This window comes from Myotis myotis, unplaced genomic scaffold (genome assembly GCF_014108235.1).
Source record: "Myotis myotis isolate mMyoMyo1 unplaced genomic scaffold, mMyoMyo1.p scaffold_m19_p_9, whole genome shotgun sequence".
Taxonomy (NCBI): Eukaryota; Metazoa; Chordata; class Mammalia; order Chiroptera; family Vespertilionidae; genus Myotis; species Myotis myotis.
In genome coordinates, this window is record NW_023416401.1 from 58426880 (window position 1) to 58447740 (window position 20861).

General features: G+C 39.9%; 1 protein-coding gene across 7 annotated transcripts in view; it reads left to right on the forward strand.

Moving 5' to 3' along the window:
* LOC118662961 (ubiquinol-cytochrome-c reductase complex assembly factor 1) overlaps nt 1–20861 on the forward strand; it is a 114499-nt gene that overhangs the window by 5111 nt on the left and 88527 nt on the right. For 3 of the 7 annotated variants that reach the window (XM_036322113.1, XM_036322109.1, XM_036322112.1), the window contains exons 2-5: nt 5428–5538; nt 12860–12884; nt 18668–18763; nt 20133–20240. In XM_036322113.1, coding sequence (XP_036178006.1) covers nt 5428–5538; nt 12860–12884; nt 18668–18763; nt 20133–20240 — 340 coding nt within the window. Of the gene's footprint in view, nt 1–3871; nt 3964–5427; nt 5539–12859; nt 12885–18667; nt 18764–20132; nt 20241–20861 lie in introns of those variants that run through there. The other 4 variants (XM_036322114.1, XM_036322116.1, XM_036322110.1 and 1 more) reach the window with 3 other exon arrangements.

The window sequence follows — 20861 nt, forward strand, 5'->3', positions numbered from 1 at the left end:
AATGACTAGAGGCCCAGTGTGTGAAATTCGTGCTCTCAGGGGTAGGGGTTCCTCGGCCCAGCTTGCACACTCTTATAGTCTGGGAGCCCTCGGGGGATGTCCGGGTATAAGCTGGCAGCCAGACATCCTTAGCGCTTCTGCAGAGGCGGGAGAGGCTCCTGCCACCACTGCTGCGCTCCCCAGCCACGAACCTGGCTTCTGGCTGAGTGGTGCTCCCCCTGTGGAAGCACACTGACCACCAGGGGGCAGTTCCTGTGTTGAGCATCTGCACCCCCCCCCCCCCCCCCATGGTGGTCAGTGCGCATCATAGCGACTGGTCATTCCGCCATTCAGTCAATTTGCATATTAACCTTTTATTATATAGGATTAGTGACATTAAGCATATTTTAAATGCTTGTTGGCCTTTAAAATTATATCTTCAGAGAAATGTTTATTCAAGTCCTTTGCCCATTTTTTAATTGAGTATTTTTTTTTATTATTGTTGTTGAGTTGTAGGAGTTCTTAATATATTCTGGATATGAATCCCTTAATCAGATATATGATTTGGAAGTATTTTCTCCCATGCCTTTTCACTTTGTTGGTAGTATTCTTTGATGTACAAAAGTTTTTAATTTTGATGAAATTCAACTTAACTCTTTTTTCTTTTGTTGCCTATGCTTTTGGTGTTATATCCAAAAAAATCATTGTCATATCCAATATCATGAAGCTTTCCCTTATATTTTCTACTAAAAGTTTCATAGTTTTAGGTGTTAAATTTAGGTCTTTAGCCTGGCCAGTGTGACTCATTTGGTTGGGCATCATCCTGGGCACAGAAAGATTGCTGGTTCCATTCCTGCTCAGGGCACATGCCCAGTTGCGGGCTTGATCCCTAGTAGGGGCGTGTAGGAGGCAGCTGATTTATGTTGCACTCTCATATCACTGTTTCTGTCTTCTCCCTTCCTATCTCTCTAAAAAATCAGTAAAATTAAAAAACAGTTTTGACCTATTTTGAGTTAATTTTTGTATATGGTATAAAGTTTTACTATTATTTTATGTTATTTTCTTAGTGTATTCCCTGGGGATTATAAACATCTTAGTTCATAACAATCTAGTTTGATTATTACTAACTTGATTTCAATAATAGTATATATAAAAACTTTGATTATATATTGCTTTGTCCCTTCCCTCCTCTTTTGTGCCATTATTGTCATTCAAATTACATCTTTATAGATTGTGTGCCCATCAACATAGATTTATAGTTCTTGCTTTATTCAATTCTTTTTTTTTTTTTTTAAATGTATTTTATTGATTTTTTACAGAAAGGAATGGAGAGGGATAGAGAGTTAGAAACATCAATGAGAGAGAAACATCGACCAGCTGCCTCCTGCACACCTCCTACTGGGGATGTGCCCGCAACCAAGGTACATGCCCTTGACCAGAACCCAACCTGGGACCTTTCAGTCTGCAGGCCGATGCTCTATCCACTGAGCCAAACCGGTTTGGCTATTCAGTTCTTTTAAATTAAAAAGTAACTACGAGCAAAAAATACATGTAAAGCATTATAATAAGTGAAATAAGCCAGTCAGAGGAAGTAAGGTACTGTATGATTTCACTTATATGTGGAATCTAATGAACAAAATAAACAAAGTAGAAATAGACTCATAGATAGAGAACAGACCCATAGCTGTCAGAGGGAATGGGAGTTGTAGGAGTGGGTGAAAAGGGTGAGGGGATTAAGCAAAAACAAATAAACTCAGACACAGACAACAGTGTGGTGATTACTAGAAGGAAAGGGGTAGGGGTGGTAGGAGAGGGCATAAGGGAGTAAATGGTGATGGAAGGAGACGACTTGGGGTGATGAACACATAATACAATATACAGATGATGTATTATAGAATTGTACACCTGAAAACATATAATTTGATTAACTGATGTCACCCAGTAAATTCAATAAAAAAGTTAAAAAAATACATTTATACTGTATTTTTTATTTATTTAAATAGTTACCATTACCAGTGCACTTTACTTCTTCATGTGGATTTAAGTTACTGTAGTGTAAAAAGTCTTATTTTAGCCTGCAGATCTCCCTTTAGTATTTGTTGTAGGGCAGGTCTGTTATTGACAGATTTCCTCAGTTTTTGTTTATCTAGATGGTCTTAATAATTTCCTTCACTTTTGAATAATAGCTTTGCTAGATATAGAATTCTTGTTTGGCAGTCATTACCCTCCCCTTGCCCCCAGCATTTTGAACATTTTATCCCACTGCCTTTTGGCCTCCATGATTTCTGAGGAGAAATTAGCTGTTAATGTTATTGAGGCTCTTTTGTAAATGATGAGTCGCTTCTCTTGCTGCTTTTAAGATTCTTTTTATTGTCTTTCAGCAACTTGATTATGATATGTCTATTTGTGGATCTTTTGAGTTTATCCTACTTGGAGTTAGTTGAGTTTCTTAGATTTATAGATTGATTTTTTAAATTAAATTTGGGATGTTTTCTGCCAGTATTTCTTTAAATATTTTTTTCTCTTCATTTATTTCTCTCTTCTCCTTTTGCGACTCCCAGTTATGCATATGTTGGTAATGTTTGGTGATGTCCCAAAGATCTCGGATGTTCTGTTAAATTTTCTTTATTATTTTTTCTTTCTGTTCTTTAGATTGGATAATTTCAATTGACCTGTCTTCAAGCTCATTGATTCTTCTGCTCAAATCTGTTGCACCCCTCTAGTGAAATGTTTATTTATTGTTCTTTTCAACTCCAGAATTTTTATTTTATTTTATTTTATTTATTATTATTATTATTATTATTAATCCTCATCTGAGAACATACTTAGAGAGAGGAAGGGGGGGAAAAGATGTGTGAGAGAAACGTTGATCAGTTGCCTTCCGTCCGCTCCCTGATTAGGGATCAAATCCACAACCCAAATATGTGCCCTGATGGATCGAGCCAGCAACCGTTTGATGCACGGGATGATGCTCAACCAACTGAGCCATTCCAGCTGGGCCAGAATTTTTATTTTTAGTTTCTCTCTTTATTGATATTCTCTATCATTTTCATATTTTGCTATAGTTCTTTAGATATGGTTTCCTTTAGTTTTTAAATATTTAAAATAGCTGTGGTTCAGCCCTGCCCGGTTTGGCTCAATGGATAGAGGGTCGGCCTGCGGACAGAGGGTCCTGGGTTTGATTCTGGTCAAGGGCACATGCCCGGGGTTTCGGGCTTGATTCCCCGTGGGGGCATGCAAGAGGCAGCCAATCAGTGATTCTCTTTCATCGTTGATGTGTCTATCTCTCCCTCTCCCTTCCTCTCTGAAATCAATAAAAATATATTAAAAAAAATAGCCCTAACCGGTTTGGCTCAGTGGATAGAGCATTGGCCTGCGGAGGTTCGATTCCAGTCAAGGGCATGTACCTTGGTTGCGGGCACATCCCCAGTAGGGGGTGTGCAGGAGGCAGCTGATCGATGTTTCTCATTGATGTTTCTAACTCTCTATCCCTCTCCCTTCCTCTCTGTAAAAAATCAATAAAATATATTTAAAAAAATAAAACAGCTGGTTCAAAATCTTTGTCTAGTTTGTCTAATGTGTGGGCTTCCTCAGGGACAGTTTCTATTGATTTTTCTCCCTGTGTATGGATTTCTTTTTTGTATGTGGATTTTATTTCTTTATGTGTTTCATAATTTTTTTTTGTTGAAAACTGGTAATTTCAAATAATGTGGAAATCAGTTCTTTCCTTTCCCAAAATTTATTATTGTATTTCTGTTTGGTGACTTTTCTGACTTAATTCTATAAAGTTTGTATTCTTTGTTGTGTGCTCTCTACTCAGTTAGCTTGGTGGTCAGATAATGTGTGGCTGGAGAGTTCCTTAAATGCCTGGAACCAGTAAGTCTCCCAGTTTTTGTTGAGGGGCCCCATGTACATGTTGGGGCCTTCAACATTCTGCCATAATCTTCACTTCCTGCTTGTTCAGAGCCTCAAAGGCCATCAGAGGTGAGAGCTTAGGGCATTCTCAGGTCTTTTGTGTTTATGAGCACAGCTCTGGGTGTGGGCACAACCCTGTGCATGTGCATGGCCTTCAAATTCCCAGGAATATGTCAGAGCTTTTCAAAGTCCCTGTGAACATTTCATTTCGCTTCTTTCCTTTTTTGTTTTTTGTTGTTAATCCTCATTCAAGGGTATTTTTTCCTTTGAATTTTAGAGCAGGGGGAGGGGAGAGAAACATTGATGTAAGAGAGACATATCAATTGATTGCCTCCTATGCCCCCAACATGCTCTTTTAAAAAAAATCCTCACCTAATGATATTTTTCTATTGACCTTTTATAAAGAGTGGAAGAGAGAGGGAAAGACAGAGAGAAGCATTGATGTGAGAGAGACATATCAATTGATTGCCTTCTGTACACACCCTGACCAGGGCCCTGGCCAGGGAGGAGCCTGCAACCAAGATACATGCCCTTGACTGGAATTGAACCCGGACCCTTTGGTCTGCAGACCGATGCTCTATCCACTGAGCCAAACCGGCTAGGGCCCCAACATGCTGTTGACTGAGAATCAAACCCATGACCCTTTGGTGCGCAGGTTGATGCTCTAGCCATTGGGCACATGGGCCAGGGCCCCTGCTTTTCCTTTTAAGCTTTATGTTTAACTTATTGTTTCCCCCAGTATTATCCACTGCTTCAGGCAGCCACAAAGTTAAACTGCCTTTATTTGTTTTCAGTCAATGCTCTGGAGAAAGTGTTTTTCATACTGGGTGAGTTCCAAGACAGCCTTGCAAGATGGAGTCTTCCAAGGAACTACTAGACAGCTCAAATATCAAATAATGTCATTCTTTCTGAATAAGGCTTTCAGGAGCATTGATCCTATTCAGGAGTCAACTCTTCTTCAGAGAAGACTGGTTCATTTTATTGAATATTGCTATTTAGAAACCAAGTCTGGATGCTATATGTATGTGGTCACTGCTACCAGGCTGTCACTACTACCAGTCCATCATTGCTTCCAGGCCCGATCAAGACAGGGGTAGGAAATATATATGTGTGTATGTATACACACACACCCACTTATCTTTGTATCTACTTATCTATATATATATAAAACACATACTACTTACTTTAATTCCAGCCCAATACACAGGGTTTTTTCTACCCTTCTGCCTTTTCATACTTGTCAACTTCTTTCTCTGATAGAAACTTGACCCTTCATTGTTAATATATTTACTGATTTGCTCAAATCTTTCCAGTATGTAATCAGTGTTTTTGAAAGCTCAGATTGGACACCCCCAACAAAGTGGGAGGAGGCAGAAGTGATAAGCATGGGGAGGCTTGATCCTGGTTCTATTTTGGATGTTCTCCTTTCATGTGCCCCGTTCTGACAGAATTTCTAAATTTATATATGCTCCTTGCCTTCTACATGTGGAGTCTGATATAGATTTTTGACGGACTTTTTTTTTCTTTCTTTAGAGGAACCAGATTCCAATTAGCATCTCCCAGTGGGTTCCAGTATGCAGCCGGTTGGTACCTTTGTCTCCTACACAGGGACAGTGGGGCAGGGCTCTGTCTGGCATTTTCCAGGTAAGGTTTGTTGTTCCTTTGGTTGGTATGAAAACCTTAGTGTTTATGTGCAAATGTCATGTATTTATAGATTAGCCAAGCAAATTGTGTGATGGAAAAAAACCTCATGAGACCACTCCTGGGTCTCTGTGGTGCCAGCTCAGGACTGATTCCTGCAATATGGTGTCTAGGGCGTTCCTTCTAAATACCCCAACAGTGGAACTTAGCCTAGGATACCATGCTACAGTCTGATGATTTTTACTTTACTGTTGGGAGTGTTTCCAGATATTCATCTCAGAGTTAACTTTTCTTCAGTTTTCTTTTCATAGATGCTTTTTTTTGTTTGGGGGGGGGAGGGGAGAGGAAGAATATTTCTTTCTTTGTTTGTTTTTTATTTATTTATTTATTTTTAATTTTTTTTAAAAAATATATTTTATTGATTTTTTACGGAGAGGAAGGGAGAGGGATAGAGAGTTAGAAACATTGATGAGAGAGAAACATCAATCAGCTGCCTCCTGCATACCCCACTGGGGATGTGCCTGCAACCAAGGTACATGCCCTTGACCGGAATCGAACCCAGGACCCTTCAGTCCGCAGGCCGACGCTCCATCCACTGAGCCAAACCAGTTAGGGCTGTTTTTTCTTTTTATGAACATAAAATCCACAGAATTATTTGAGGCTTTAATTTACTATTGACACATGATTTATTATGATGTAGTTTACTGTGGACACTCCTTGAAAGTTTTTTCCTCCTGATTTTTGTTAGCCATGAAACTAATTTAGTAATAAAGGAAATAAAAATCACTCATGACCTCAAACCTGAAAAATCTGCTGGTTCTTGTACTAATTTTTTCCTTAGGTACATTAACAAATATCCACAGAATTTTATGTTCTGGTACCTTTTCATTTATTAGAGCAGACATTATTCATATTGTTGGGTAGAGTTCATAGTTACATTTTTAATTGCTACATGTCATTCTATTTACTTACCTTTTGTTTAATATTAAAATTATTTCCAAAATTTTTTGCCATTATAGGCTTTAATGCAGTTATAATTTTCTTTTTTTTAATTTTAATTTTTTATTTATTGCTTAAAGTATTACAAAGGGTATTACATATGTGTCCATTTTTTCCCCCCCGCCATAGACAGTCCCCTAGCCTCCCCTATCCCCCTATAATTTTCTTGATACATGGTTTTTCTTATTTTTAATTATTAAAGATAAATTCCTAGGCGGGTATACCCTTGGTCAAAGGCTGTGAACATTTTCTTCTCCAAAAGCTGTTTTAATTTATGCTGCCACCAGCAATGTATATATAATTAGTTTTTCATTATTATCTCCCCTAAATTAAGTATTTAAAAAAAATTTTAAATTAAGTGGTTAGGAAATATTACCTTGTTTTGCTTTGCATTTATTTGTCTACCTAACAGGGTTAATTTAAACATTTTTTTCTTTATCAGTGTATTTTGAATTGGAAAAATTGTATGCTTATATAATTTCTCCATTTATTTACTGGGAATTTATTTTTCTTACCTATTTATTTATTTATTTATTTTCTTACGGAAATACGGATTCCTTCTGTAGCCATTAACTTTCTTTATTTGATGCAGTTAAAATTATTTTTGATATAAATTACTAGTACAGACGGTCCTCAACTTACAATGATTTGACTTATGATTTTTCGACTTTACAATGGTATAAAAGGCATATGCATTCATTAGAAACCATACTTCAGTTTTGAATTTTGATCTTTTCCTGGGCTAGTGATATGTGGTTTAATATTCGTGTGACGCTGAACATTGGTAGAGCAAGCCGCAGTTCCCAACCAGCCATATGATCACAAGAGGAAACAACTGATACTCTATAGTGTATACATTGTGTTAGGTGATTTTGCCCAACTGTAGACTAATATGAGAGTTCTGAGTAAGTTTAAGGCTAGGCGAAGTTGTGTTCAGTAGGTTAGGTGTATTAAATGCATTTTCGACTTACAGTGTGTTTATTGGATTGTGACTCCATTGTAAGTCAAGGAGCATCTGTATATATATTTATGTATTTACTTATCTGTAATAAGTAAAAGGGTAATATGATAATTAGACCAGACGTCATTCTGGATGAAGCCGCGGCCGGAGGGAAGCCCGGGTCCTGGGTGCCAGAGAGAAGCCAGTGCTGGCAGCTGGGGGAAGGAAGGCCTACTCTTGCAGAATTTCGTGATTGGGCCTCTAGTATAAATATAATGTATTAAGATATTTAAAATATAGAGTAATTCCCTTCAACTAGTATATAAACCTTGCCATTCTGAAGAAATGTCTTGCTTGTCCTTGTATTTCCTGGGCTTTTTACTAAGCTAGACACAGAGTAGGTATTAAATGTATGTTGAATAAATAAAGATTATCTCTGTGCAGAAGAGGCATCTACTTTGGGTAGTCAGGCAGCTATCTTTTTTCAGAATTGGGCTATGTTCTGTTACTTCTTGTGCATTGACAAATTTTAATAGAATTTATCTCAATCATTTGTTATTTGTGTGTGTATAGATGGTGGTGGGGGGAACTCATTATATGACTCTCTGACTTGTGTCTCATTTTTAAAAAAATACATATTTTATTGATTTTTTACAGAGAGGAAGGGAGAGAGATAGAGAGTTAGAAACATCGATGAGAGAGAAACATCGATCAACTGCTTCCTGCACACTCCCTACTGGGGATGTGCCCGCAACCAAGGTACATGCCCTTGACCGGAATCAAACCTGGGACCCTTGAATCCGCAGGCTGACGCTCTATCCACTGAGCCAAACTGGTTAGGGCAGTGTCTCATTTTTTGAATCATAAACATTTCTGGGGTACCTGATATATACCAGGTATTGTTTTACGCTCTGGGACAGCATTATAGCAAAGCATCTACATAAATAACTTAGGGTGGCTTATTTCATGTTGACAAGATGTAATTTTAGTCAATGTAAATAAATCGGACATTTTGTCATATTGACTGTACCTGGGTATATACTAGTATATTCCCATCTTTGAGAACCCCTGGTCAGAAACCTCTGCTTCAGAATGATATTCTCAGGTATATGTCTGACAGGCAAATTTGGCTCAGAATGAGAAAGAACTTTTGAGTTAATTAGAATTGTGGTGTAATGGATTGGGTTGCATTTTGACAGTAAATTTACTCTCATTGGACATATTGAAGCAATGGTTGGGAGACTGTATTTTAAGGGCATGACATAAAAGAATCCTTCATTGGATGAGTGGTAGTATCAGGTGATATCTAAGGTAGTGTCAAATGCTATAAGCATATTATCTTTAAAAAGCTAGGGACATTGTACTCTCCTCTTTGTCCTAAATAATCTCTTGAAGTTGTCATACTATGATGAGTCTGCTTTTAAATATTTTTTTGAAATAATTTAAACATACAGGAAAGTTGTAAAAATAGTATATACCCTTCATCTAGCTTCCTTGAATGTTAACATCCTATGTAACCATAGTGCAATTATTGAAACCAGGAAATTAACATTGATATAATACTATTAACTAATCAACACACCTTTTTCCAGTATTTCTCCCCCCTAATGTCCTTTTGTAGTCTCTCAATATGGGTTTGTCTAATATTTTCTTATAATTAGACTAGATGCCTGTGCACAAAAATTTGTGCACTCGGTGGGGAGGGAGGTCCCTCAGCCCAACCTGTGCCCTCTCGCAGTCTGGGACCCTTCAGGGGATGACCACCTGCTGGCTTAGGCCCGCTCCCCAGGGGATTGGGCCTAAGATGGCAATCAGACATCCCTCTGGCAGCCTGGCAGCCCTTGGGGGATGTCCACTTGCCAGCGGGGAGCAGGCCTAAACTGCAGTTGGACATCCTTAGTGCTGCTGAGGAGGCAGGAGAGGCTCCCACCACCACCACCGCTGTACTGGCAGCCATCAGCCTGGCTTGTGGCTGAGCAGAGCTCCTCCCATGTGAGAGCACCCTGACCACCAGAGGGCAGCTCCTGCATTGAGCGTCTGCCCCCTGGTGGTCAGTGTGTGTCATAGTGCCTGGCCAGCCTGGATGAGAGGATGATGGATGTTTGCAGCTGGTCACACCCCCTTCAGGGTGGGGGTCCTCACTGGGGTGCCTGGCCAGCCTGGATGAGGGGATGATGGCTGTTTGCAGCTGGTCACACCCCCTTCAGGGTGGGCGTCCCCACTGGGGTGCCCGGCCAGTCTGGGTGAGGGGCTGAGGGCCGTTTTCAGGCTGGCGGTTGACTGAAGCTCCCAACCTCTCCTTTTTTTCCCTTTTTTTTTTTTATTCTGGGATTTATTTACCTTCTATGGCTGTCACTGGAACTGAGAGCCATCTTTAGCTCTGAGGCTCGGCTCCAGCTCTGAGACCTTGGCTGCTGAAAGCAGGTATCTGGGTTTGTTTGGCTTCTATAATTGAAACTCTGTTGCAGCTCCAGCTCTGAGGCCCAGCTGGCTGAAAGCAGGTTTCTGGGGTTTGTTTAGCTTCTATAATTGTAACATTGTTTCTTAGAGTGCAGCTCAGAGGCCGGCAGTGGCAGGCGGGGAACCTTGGCTTCCTCCATCACTGGAGCAGGCAAGCCTCCTGTTCGCTTCAGCTGCCTGGCTGCCGGCCGCCATCTTGGTTGGCAGTTAATTTGCATATCACCCTGATTAGCCAATGGGAAGTGTGTCAGAGGTATGGTTAATTACCATGTTTGTCTATTATTAGATAGGATTGAGGTTATGTATTTTTGGCAAAAGTAATGTTCCTTTCTCAGTGCATCATTTTGGGATACTTGCCAATATGTCTTTTTTTTTTTTTAAATTTTTATTTTCTTGTTTAAAGTATTACAAATAGTAGTACACATGTCTCCCTTTCTTCCCCATTGACATTCCCCCGGCCTCCCCCACCCCCCGGCACATGCCCTCACTCCCCCCCTCCCCCCCCCCCAGTGTCCTGTGTCCATTGGTCATGCTTATATGCATACATATAAGTCCTTCGATTGATCTCTTACTCCCGCTCCCCCCCCGCCTGCCCCCCCTCCCCCCGCCCGCCAAACACTGCCCAGCTTTCCTGCTGTAATTTGACAGTCTGTTCGATGCTTCTCTGTATCTATCTTTTTATTCTTCAGGTTATAATGGTCTTTATTATCCATAAATGAGTGAGATCATGTGGTATTTTTCTTTCACTGCCTGGCTTATTTCACTTAGCATAATGCTCTCCAGTTCCATCCATGCTGCTGCAAATTGTAAGAATTCCTTCTTTTTTACAGCAGCATAGTATTCCATTGTGTAGATGTACCACAGTTTTCTAATCCACTCATCTGCTGATGGGCATTTAGGCTGTTTCCAAATCTTAGCTATTGTAAATTGTGCTGCTATGAACATAGGGGTGCATATATTCTTTCTGATTGGTGTTTCTGTTTTCTTGGGATATATTCCTAGAAGTGGTATTACTGGGTCAAATGGCAGTTCCATTTTTGAATGTTTGAGGAAACACCATACTGTTTTCCACAATGGCTGCACCAGTCTGCATTCCCACCAGCAGTGGCCAATATGTCTTATTACTAGTGATGTTAACTTTGATCACTTGGTTATTAAATTGGTGTCTGTCAGGTTCCCCTACTATAAAGTTATCATTTTTCTCTTTTTAATTAGTAAGTATCTTGTGAGAAGACACTTTGAGACTATGCAAATATTCTGTTTCTGATCATACTTTTGCTTACTACGTTTACCATCCATCAATGGTTCTTATTTTAAAATGATACATAATACTAATTAATTAATATAAAATTTGTGATTAAAAACATAACATAAAATTTACCATCTTAACCATTTTTAAGTGTACAGTTCAATAGTGTAGAGTATAATCACATTGTTGTATAGCAGATCTCTAGAACTTTTTCATTTTATAAAACTGAAACTCTCCATGCAATATTCTTTCCCCACTCTGCTTTTAGTAAACACTTTTCTACTTTCTGTTTCTATGATTTTGACTACTTTACATACTTCATGTGAATGGAATATACAGTATTTTCTCTTTTGTGACTTATTTTGCTTAGCATAATGTCCTCAAGATTCATCCATGTTATATCATGTAACAGGGTGTCTTTTTAAAGGCTGCATAATATTCCATTATATGTATATACCACATTTTCTTTAGCTGTTTATCTGTTGATGGGCATTTGGGTTGCTTCCACATCTTGGCTATTGTGAATAATGCTGTAATACATGTAAGTGTGCAAGTATTTATTTATTCCATTATTTATTTATATCAGGAGCTCATAGGTATTTTCTTCTATGAGTTATAATTTATTATTCTGATTATTTATTTTGTTAATCTAATTGTCCCAGTTTGGGCTATTGGGAACTCCGTCAAGTTCCTTTCTACATGCCTTCATCATTTAAAAAAAAAAAAAATTTATTGATTTTTTACAGAGAAGAAGGGAGAGGGATAGAGAGTTAGAAACATTGATGAGCGAGAAATAGCGATCAGCTGCCTCCTATACACCCCCTATTGGGGATGTGCCCGCAACCAAGGTACATGCCCTTGACCGGAATCGAACCTGGGACCTTTCAGTCTGCAGGCCGACGCTCTATCCACTGAGCCAAACTGATTACAGCTGCCTTCATTATTTAAAAAAATATTTTTATTGATTTGGGAGTGGGAGAGAGAGAGAGAGAGAGAGAGAGAGAGAGAGAGAGAGAGAGAGAGAAAGAAAGAGAAACATCAAGAGTGAGAATCACTGATTGGCCTCCTCCTGTACGGCCCCTACCTGGGCATGTGCTCTGACCAGGAATCAAACTGTGCTACTGAGCCAAGTCAGCCAGGCACCTTCATCATTTTTTAACACTTCCTTATTTTCTGACACAGTAAGATATTTCATGTTCATGTTATATTTTCTTTGCTCTAGCCTGGGATTCAACAGTTTCTCTGAGGAGCCTTGGTTCATTTTCTTGGAGAATGGTTGCTAATTGTTTATGAGCCTGTGTTATTAAATTTTACTTAGGCTTTTGAAAGCTGTGTGATATAGTCATCTGAATATATGTTCTACCGTTTAATGAAGTTTACTTCTTTAAGCCTTAGTGTCCTCATTTCTAATTTGGGGAAAGAAATATCTATTTTTGCATGTTTGTTGTGAGATAAACATAAGTAAAACACTAAGCATAAAAGTGCTGGGCATATAGGAGGTCTTCAATAAGTTGTAGTAAGTAATCTTTTTTTTTGTCCTTACCCGAGGATATTTTTTCCATTGATTTTTTTTTTTTTTTTTTAGAGAGAGAGTAGAGGGGAAGGTTGCGGGGGTTAGGGGAACATGTGAAAGAGACACATCGATTGATTGCCTCTCGTTTGCACCCCCCGACCAGGCCAGGGATTGAGCCTGCAACCGAGGTAAGTGCTCTTGACTGGGAATTAAACCTGCAACCTTTTGGTCTGCTGGCTGATGCTCTAAACACTGAACCAAACCGGCCAGGGCTGTAGAAATATGTTTGTTGCTACTTATGTTCATGCTACTGAGGTAAATTTTCTCCTCAAGGTGTAAATTAGAACTTAAAAAAAAAGTTTGTGCTAAAATTATATTAAGCAAGTTGCCACCTTTCCCTGGTCTTAGTTTCCTCATCTGTGAAATGAAAAGGTTGGATTTAGATGTCTGAGATTTCTTCCAGCTTAAGTGTTGTTATTCTAAGTTACTTCTTAGTTCTTCTATTGCTTTTTCTCCAAGCTAAACAGCCTCAATTCATTTTAACCTTTCCACTAAGACCTTTTATTCATCTCTTTGATCATTCCTGTGGTTCTTTTCTGGACCTTCTCCAGGTTGTCCTATTTAAACACACACACACACACACAGAAAACATGAAAAACAATCTGCCTAGTTTTTATTGAGTGTCGCTCCGTGCCCAGAATGGTGTTGAGCATTGGGTCAGAAAATAAAAGAAGTTTAAGATAGACTGAGCCATGGTAGAGCTTATACTTTTGCTAAAAGGACCAGACACACCCATGGTAATCAAGAAACACTTGAGTCCTCACCTTCTTCTCTTATCCTTTCCCCTTTTTCCTTCTTTCCTTCTGGGTCTCTTCATTTTCAGAACCTTTTTGGAAGCAAAATAAAAGGGCAAAATCTTACATATTTTTTAACACGGGGCTGTCTGAAAAAGAGTTTATTTTTGAAGTTGTCTGGAACAGGTCTTTACGTTTATATTATGCATTATAGTTTGTATATCTCTTTAAAGTACATTATTTTATTTGATTCTCAAAACAAATTTATGAGATAGGAAGAGCTAGAGTTTCAGCCTAAGTCTTCTGACTCAGTGGTTTTCTCTTTCCATTATGCCATGGCTTCCTCACCTTTGCCTTCTCACTCATCTCTCACCTGCTCACTTTAAAAAAAAAATTATATATATATTTTTATTTATTTCAGAGAAGAAGGGAGAGGGAGAAAAAGATAGAAACATCAGTAATGAGAGAGAATCATTGGCTGCCCCCCGCACACCCTACACCAGGGATTGAGACTGTTACCTGGGCATGCGCCCTGACCAGGAATCAACTGTGACCTCCCAGTGCATAGGTCAATGCTCAACCACTTAACCATACTGGCTGGGCTCCTGCTCACTTCTTAAGTCTTCTCTATGAAGGCTTTTCTGACGATTCTAGGTCATTCTTTTCCATCTCCAAATTTCTTTTGTTTACTAGTATACTGCCTATTCCACATCTTTAAGCATTTTTGTACATTTTATTGAAGTATAATAAAAACACAGAAAAAGGAATAAATCATTAGTGTACAGTTTAATGAGTTATTACAAAGTAAACATATCCAGCATTCAGATCAAGAAATAGAACTCCAGAAGCTTCCTTGATCCCCTTCTCGTCACTACCCATAAGCAAGGTTAACCATGGTCTTCACTTTGAACACCATGGGGTAGTTTTGCCTTTTATACATATGGTACATACTTTCTTGTGTTTGCTTTCATTCAACTTTGTTCAGAAATTCATCCATGTTGTTTTGTGTAGTAATAGTTTATTCATTCTTATCTTATATAATAAAAGCCTAATATGCAAATTGTCGCTTGGACGGTCGTTTGACTGGGAGACTGGGAGTTTGCTCGCTATGACATGCGTTGACCACCAGGGGATGGCCGCGCAGAACATGGTGGGTGTTGGCAGTGTGGCACTGCCAGCGGGCGGCAGTGGAGGCGCTGCTGGCCCTGATGGGCCCTGACGAGAACGGGACCATGGCAGGATGGTGGAGCAGGTGAGCGGGTGGTACCAGGCCAAGGTGGGTGCGAGCAGGGGCCTGATTGCCCTGCCAATCATCCCGCAGACAGTGACCAGTGGTGGTGGCAGGTGGCGGGGCTGCCACCCGGTTCCCAGACATTGAGGGAGCTGGGTGGGGAGGCCCCAGTCCCAATGAATTGTCCTGCAGGCAGGATGGTGGAGCAGGTGAGGGGGCAGCACCAGGCCAAGGCGGGTGCCAGGTGGGGTTGTGGGGCTGTGAGGCTGGGGATGCGATCTGGGGCCCTGATCTCTGCAGGCTACCCCGAGGGACTCCACTCATGCATGAATTCGTGCACTGGGCCTCTAGTTGTGATATAATATCATATGGATATACCATGATTAATTTATCTGTTCTCCTGTTGATGGATATTTGTATTGTTTCCAGTTTGGGTTTTTATTAATACTGCTGCTTTGAATACTCTTGTACCTGTTTTTTGGTGAACATATGTACACATTTCTGTTGGAGTATATGTACTTAGAAATGAAATTACTGAGCCATATAGGATGTGCATACATTCACTTTCAATACTGCCAAATAATTTTCCAAAGTGATCATACTGTTTTACACTTCCACCAACAGTGTATGAGAGTTCTAGTTGCTCTACATTCTTGCTAACCCTTTTATTGTGTGTGTGGTAGGTGATCTTTAAAATGTGATATTTGATTCTGTTTCATGAGTAGTGAGTCTTCTTTCTCTTCTCTACAAGTTATGAGCTTCTCGAGGATAGGGATTCTGTTTGTAGAATCCCTAAAACCTGGTACAAGGCTGGCATTTTATAGGAGTTGGATGAATGAAGCATGTAAGGATATGAAGGAAATAATAAGACATAACCATCCAGGTGGTTTCATTTGTTCATTCAACACATACTGAGTGTTACCCATGTACCATGCATTGTACTTGATCCTGATATTCTACCTAGTTCCTACTGTCATGGATCTTTTAGGTAGTAGTGATAGAAAATAAGCAAGTAAACAAATAAATATCTATACTAATAAAAGCCTTGGTGGCCCTTGCGCGACACCCTCACATCATCACAAGATGGCCGCCCCATGTTGTCATAAGATGGCTGCCCCCACATAGTCACAAGATGGCTGCCACAAGATGGCCGGCAGGGGAGGGCAGTGGGGGTGATCAAGCCTGCAGGGGAGGGCAGTTGGGGGCAACCAGGCGGGCAGGGGAGGGCAGTTGATGGCGACCAGGCCAGCAGGGGAGCAGTTAGGGGGCGATCAGGCTGGCAGGCGAGGGCAGTTGGTGGTGACCAGGCCAGCAGGGGAGCAGTTAGGGGGCGATCAGGCTGGCAGGCGAGGGCAATTGGTGGCGACCAGGCCAGCAGGGGAGCAGTTAGGGGGCGATCAGGCTGGCAGGCGAGGGCAGTTGGGGGCGACCAGGCCAGCAGGGGAGCAGTTAGGGGGCAATCAGGCTGGCAGGCGAGGGCAGTTGGTGGCGACCAGGCCAGCAGGGGAGCAGTTAGGGGGCGATCAGGCTGGCAGGCGAGGGCAGTTGGGGGCGACCAGGCCAGCAGGGGAGCAGTTAGGGGGTGATCAGGCTGGTAGGCAGAAGCAGTTAGGGGCAATCAGGCAGGCAGGCAGGCGAGTGGTTAGGAGCCAGCAGTCCCGGATTGTGAGAGGGATGTCTGACTGCCGGTTTAGGGATTGGGCCTAAACAGGCAGTCGGACATCCCCTGAGGGTCCCAGATTGGAGAAGGTGCTGGCTGGGCTGAGGTACACCCCCCCCCCTTCCAGTGCATGAATTTCATGCACCGGGCCTCTAGTATAGGATAATACAACATTATTGAGGATTTGGAAACTAGATTCTTAAATTCACTCATAGTTCTACTAATTTAATGAAGTAACTTTTTCATTTCAGTGTGTTCCTTCCTAGGCTTGCCCATATGCATTCATATTTTTACCTATAATTTTATACATATTAATGTGTTTTTTCATGTTGCTAAAAATAATCTAGTGTAAGTTATGGACTTTGAGTGATAATGATGTGTCTATGTAGGTTCATTGATTGTAACAAATGTACCACACTTGTGGAGGATATTGACAATAGGGATGCTTTGTGTATGGGAGAGAGTGGATATGTATATTGGAGCGCTCTGTACTTCCTGTTCATTTTTCTTGTGAACCTAAAACTTCTTTAAAAAATAAACTATTTAAAAAATCTCAGTGTAGCCCTAGCTGGTTTGGCTCAGTGGATAGAGCGTTGGCCTGCTGATTGAAGGGTCCTGGGTTCGATTCTGGTTGGGGGCACATACCTGGGATGGGGCTCTATCCCCAGTAGGGGGTGTGTAGGAGACAGCCGATCAATGGTTCTCTCACATCATTGATGTTTGTATCCATCTCTCCCTCTTCCTTCCTCTCTGGAATCAATAAAAACATTTAAAAAAATCTCAGTGGTTACCGGATTTTCCATTGAGTACCTTAATTTAATTAACATCTCCTTTCTTAGTAGACCTTCCCCCCAGTTTTACCCACATTCACTCTACAATGAGGATCTCTTGCATGTATTTTTTTATATTAGGAATTTATTTTCAAAACTATGTTTATGGGTCTTTATTATAATAAACCAACCTAATAGTGTTGTGGTGAGGATCGAATAAGGTGATATATGTAAGGTACTTAGCATAGTACCTGGCACATGATAATAGTTATTAATTTTGCTATTATATTGCCAAAATACTTTCAAATGCAGTGTGTGAACATAAAAGGAAGGCAATTCTGATCTGAACAATGATGATGGTGATGAAAGAAGCTTTTATGATTTATTGAGTATATATTTTGTAAAAGGCATTTTACATATACAGTAGGGACTTATCCATGGGGGATATGTTCTAACACCCCCTGTGGATGCCTGTAACTGCGATAGTACTGAACCCTATATATACTATATTTTTTCCTATACATACATACATACCTATGATAATATTTAATATGTAAATTAGGCACAGTAAGAGATTAACAGCACTAACTAATAATAAAATAGAATGATTATAACAATATACTGTAATAAAAGTTATGTGAATGTGGTCTCTCTCAAAGTGTCTTATTGTACTATATAGTCACCTTTTCTCTTAAAAGAAGCACTTTATGGTATCTCTTTGGCATATCTGAATTGCCAGCATCACTGTTCTTATGCTTTAGGGCCATTATTAAGTAAAATGAGGATCACTTGAACACAAGCACTGTGATACTGTGACAGTCTATCTGATGACCAGTATGACTAAAGGACAGATAGCATGTACAGTATGTATACACTGGACAAAGGGATGATTCAAGCCCTGGATGGGATGGAGTGGAAAGGCATGAGATTAACATGCAATTTAAAACTTAACAATTGTTTATTTATGGAATTTTCCACTTAATATATTTTGACTGCATTGACCTTGGGTAGCTAAAACCCCTGAAGGTGAAACAACGGATAAGGGGGGACTATTGTATTATTTCTTTCAATCATTACAGCTGAGTTTCAGTAACTTCCTCATGGCCACCTAGCTTATAAGTGACAAAAGCAAGTTTTAAACAAAATTGACTGATGTGAAAGTCATTGGTTCCTCCCCTCCCCCCCATATACTGCACTGCTGCCAATGTTTAAGTAGGTATTTATTGCAGTTCCAGTTCTTAGAGTTGACTCATATTTATTTAGTTCTAGGTTTCCAGGGCAGAATCCTTTTATTTAGCCAAGTATTCAACAGGTACTTATTAAGCACCTACCATATACCCGACAATATTCTTGCTGCCAATCTTGAATCCTCTTGATGACCAGATCACCAGGAACTGGGTTAAGCAAGGCTGAAAAGGTTCTATAGTCTTTACTTTAAAGCAGTTCTGCTTATTAATCCTGTAAGTGAATGCTCAGTGTTGCTTACATCTGTGTTGTTGTTTTTTAAACCCCCAAGGGGCCCCAGATGAGCCAGTCCTTAGCATGTGGTGGATCAGAACAGATTTCTGGAATAGACATACAGCTGAGTAGGAAGTATCACACTACAAATAAGGTGAGAATTATTAGTGCTTTCTGTGTTTATAGAGTGCTTTCACATGGGTGTTCTTATTTGACTCTCAGCGAAACTGTTAGCTGGATGAGGCAAGGAATTTTATCCAATGCAGAAGGTTGATGCTCAGGAAAATGAAGTGACTTGCCCAAGGTCACAAGGATGGTAAGTGACAGACCAACTGAATATTTGAACCTAAAGCTTCTGATCTCATGTCCTTTGTTTCTTACGTTATACTCTTGCCTGGACAAAGCTTTAGAGCAGCGGTTCTCAACCTGTGGGTCATGACCCTTTGGGGGTCGAACGACCCTTTCACAGGGGTCGCCTAAGACCATCGGAAAACACATATATAATTACATTACGATTCATAACAGTAGCAAAATTACAGTTATGAAGTAGCAACGAAAATAATTTTATGGTTGGGGGTCACCACAACATGAGGAACTGTATTAAAGGGTCGCGGCATTAGGAAGGTTGAGAACCACTGCTTTAGAGAAATAAGTCTTTCTGAATTTTTACATGTTAAAAATCAAGTAATACTTAACTTTTGGAGAATTTATCGATTAGATAGCCTGCCCTCATTTAGAATAGGTTTTCCTTGGAGTTTATTTGCAAACTTCAAGACTCATGTCTTCTATAATCATTAATAAAATTTGTTATACTAAGAAAATGCAAAAAACATTTATCTAGTTCTTATTTGACTGCTTTCAGAGAGTATTTTTCCTTCCTTTTCCTGTTATGTCAATAAACATAGAACATTCCTCTTCTCATAATTGTTCTTTGGGAAATGTGGGGTCAAGATTTCCTTTTAGAAGTATCCTTTTTTATAGAATTTTTATTTTGTTAACAAGAATCAGTCATTTCCTAAACATGGGTTCATAGGCATATGGTCATTGAGGTAAATATGTCTCATTTTGAAATTTGGAGAGCATCTATTAGATAGAGTTCCAGATATGTTTGCATTAAGTAATAAGATGACCAGAAAAATCAGAATAAAAAATTCTAGCCCTGGCTGGTGTTGCTTAATGGTTAGAATGTCAGCCTGTGCACTGAAGGGTCATGGGTTTGATTCCCAGTCAAGGGCATGTACCTGGGTTGCAGGTTTGATCCCAGGGCCCCCATTGGGGCACATGTGGGAGGCAACCAATCAAATGTTTTTCTTCCCCTTTCTCCCATCTCATCCCCTCCCTCCTGTCCACTACCTCTAGAAATCAATGGCAAAAATATCCTTGGGTGAGGATTAACAAAAAATAAATTCTAGGTGAAAAAAAAATCGAAGCAATAAAAATGCCCTTAGACCTAATGAGCAACAAAAGCATTAAAACTAATTTTTTTTGCCACTAATTTTGGTCCCCTTCTTTTGGTTAAATAGTTTTCTACTACCAAGGATTTCCCACAGCCAGTTGAGGAGAAGGTTGGCACCTTCACGAAGATAATAGAAGCCATGGGATTCACAGGACCTTTGAAATACAGTAAATGGGTAAAGTCTTTTAAGTTCTCCTTTTTTCTTTTTGTGCTTTGTGCTTTCTGTTCCTTATAGAAAAATTTTTAAAGCTTCTGCTTTGCTTTTGTGAAATTCATACATTATTTTGAGAGCTTCAGAATGTGTTGTTATCCCCTGTCCCCTTTCTAAGTCAGATCTATACAACATGAAGGGCTGAAATGTTCCCTCTACTTCCTTAACTTGATTCCTTAGAAGTATCTCAGTAACAAGCAAGCCAATAAGACTGCCCTTTCTAGGTTCTTGCTACATGATATGTCATGTAGATGAGTTCTAAGGAATTACATGGGCCAGATGTTCTGATGAACAGTGTTCTTAAGGAAACATTACTCTCTCCATATTTATGAGTGATTTTCACTAGGTCATTTTAATGACTTTCTTTAAATTTTTACTAATAAAAGCGTCTTTTAAATTAACAAATAACCCCTGTGATTTATGATAATTCTTATTGTGGGGGGATATTTGCTAGCTGTACCATTCCTAGTCAACTCTTGGCCTAACATGTTATCTGCTATATAGTAGTTGCTGTAAATTAATGAATATCTTCTCTGCATCAGGTGCATACTGCCCCTCGGCTTTTTAAACAATGCCTCTAAGAAT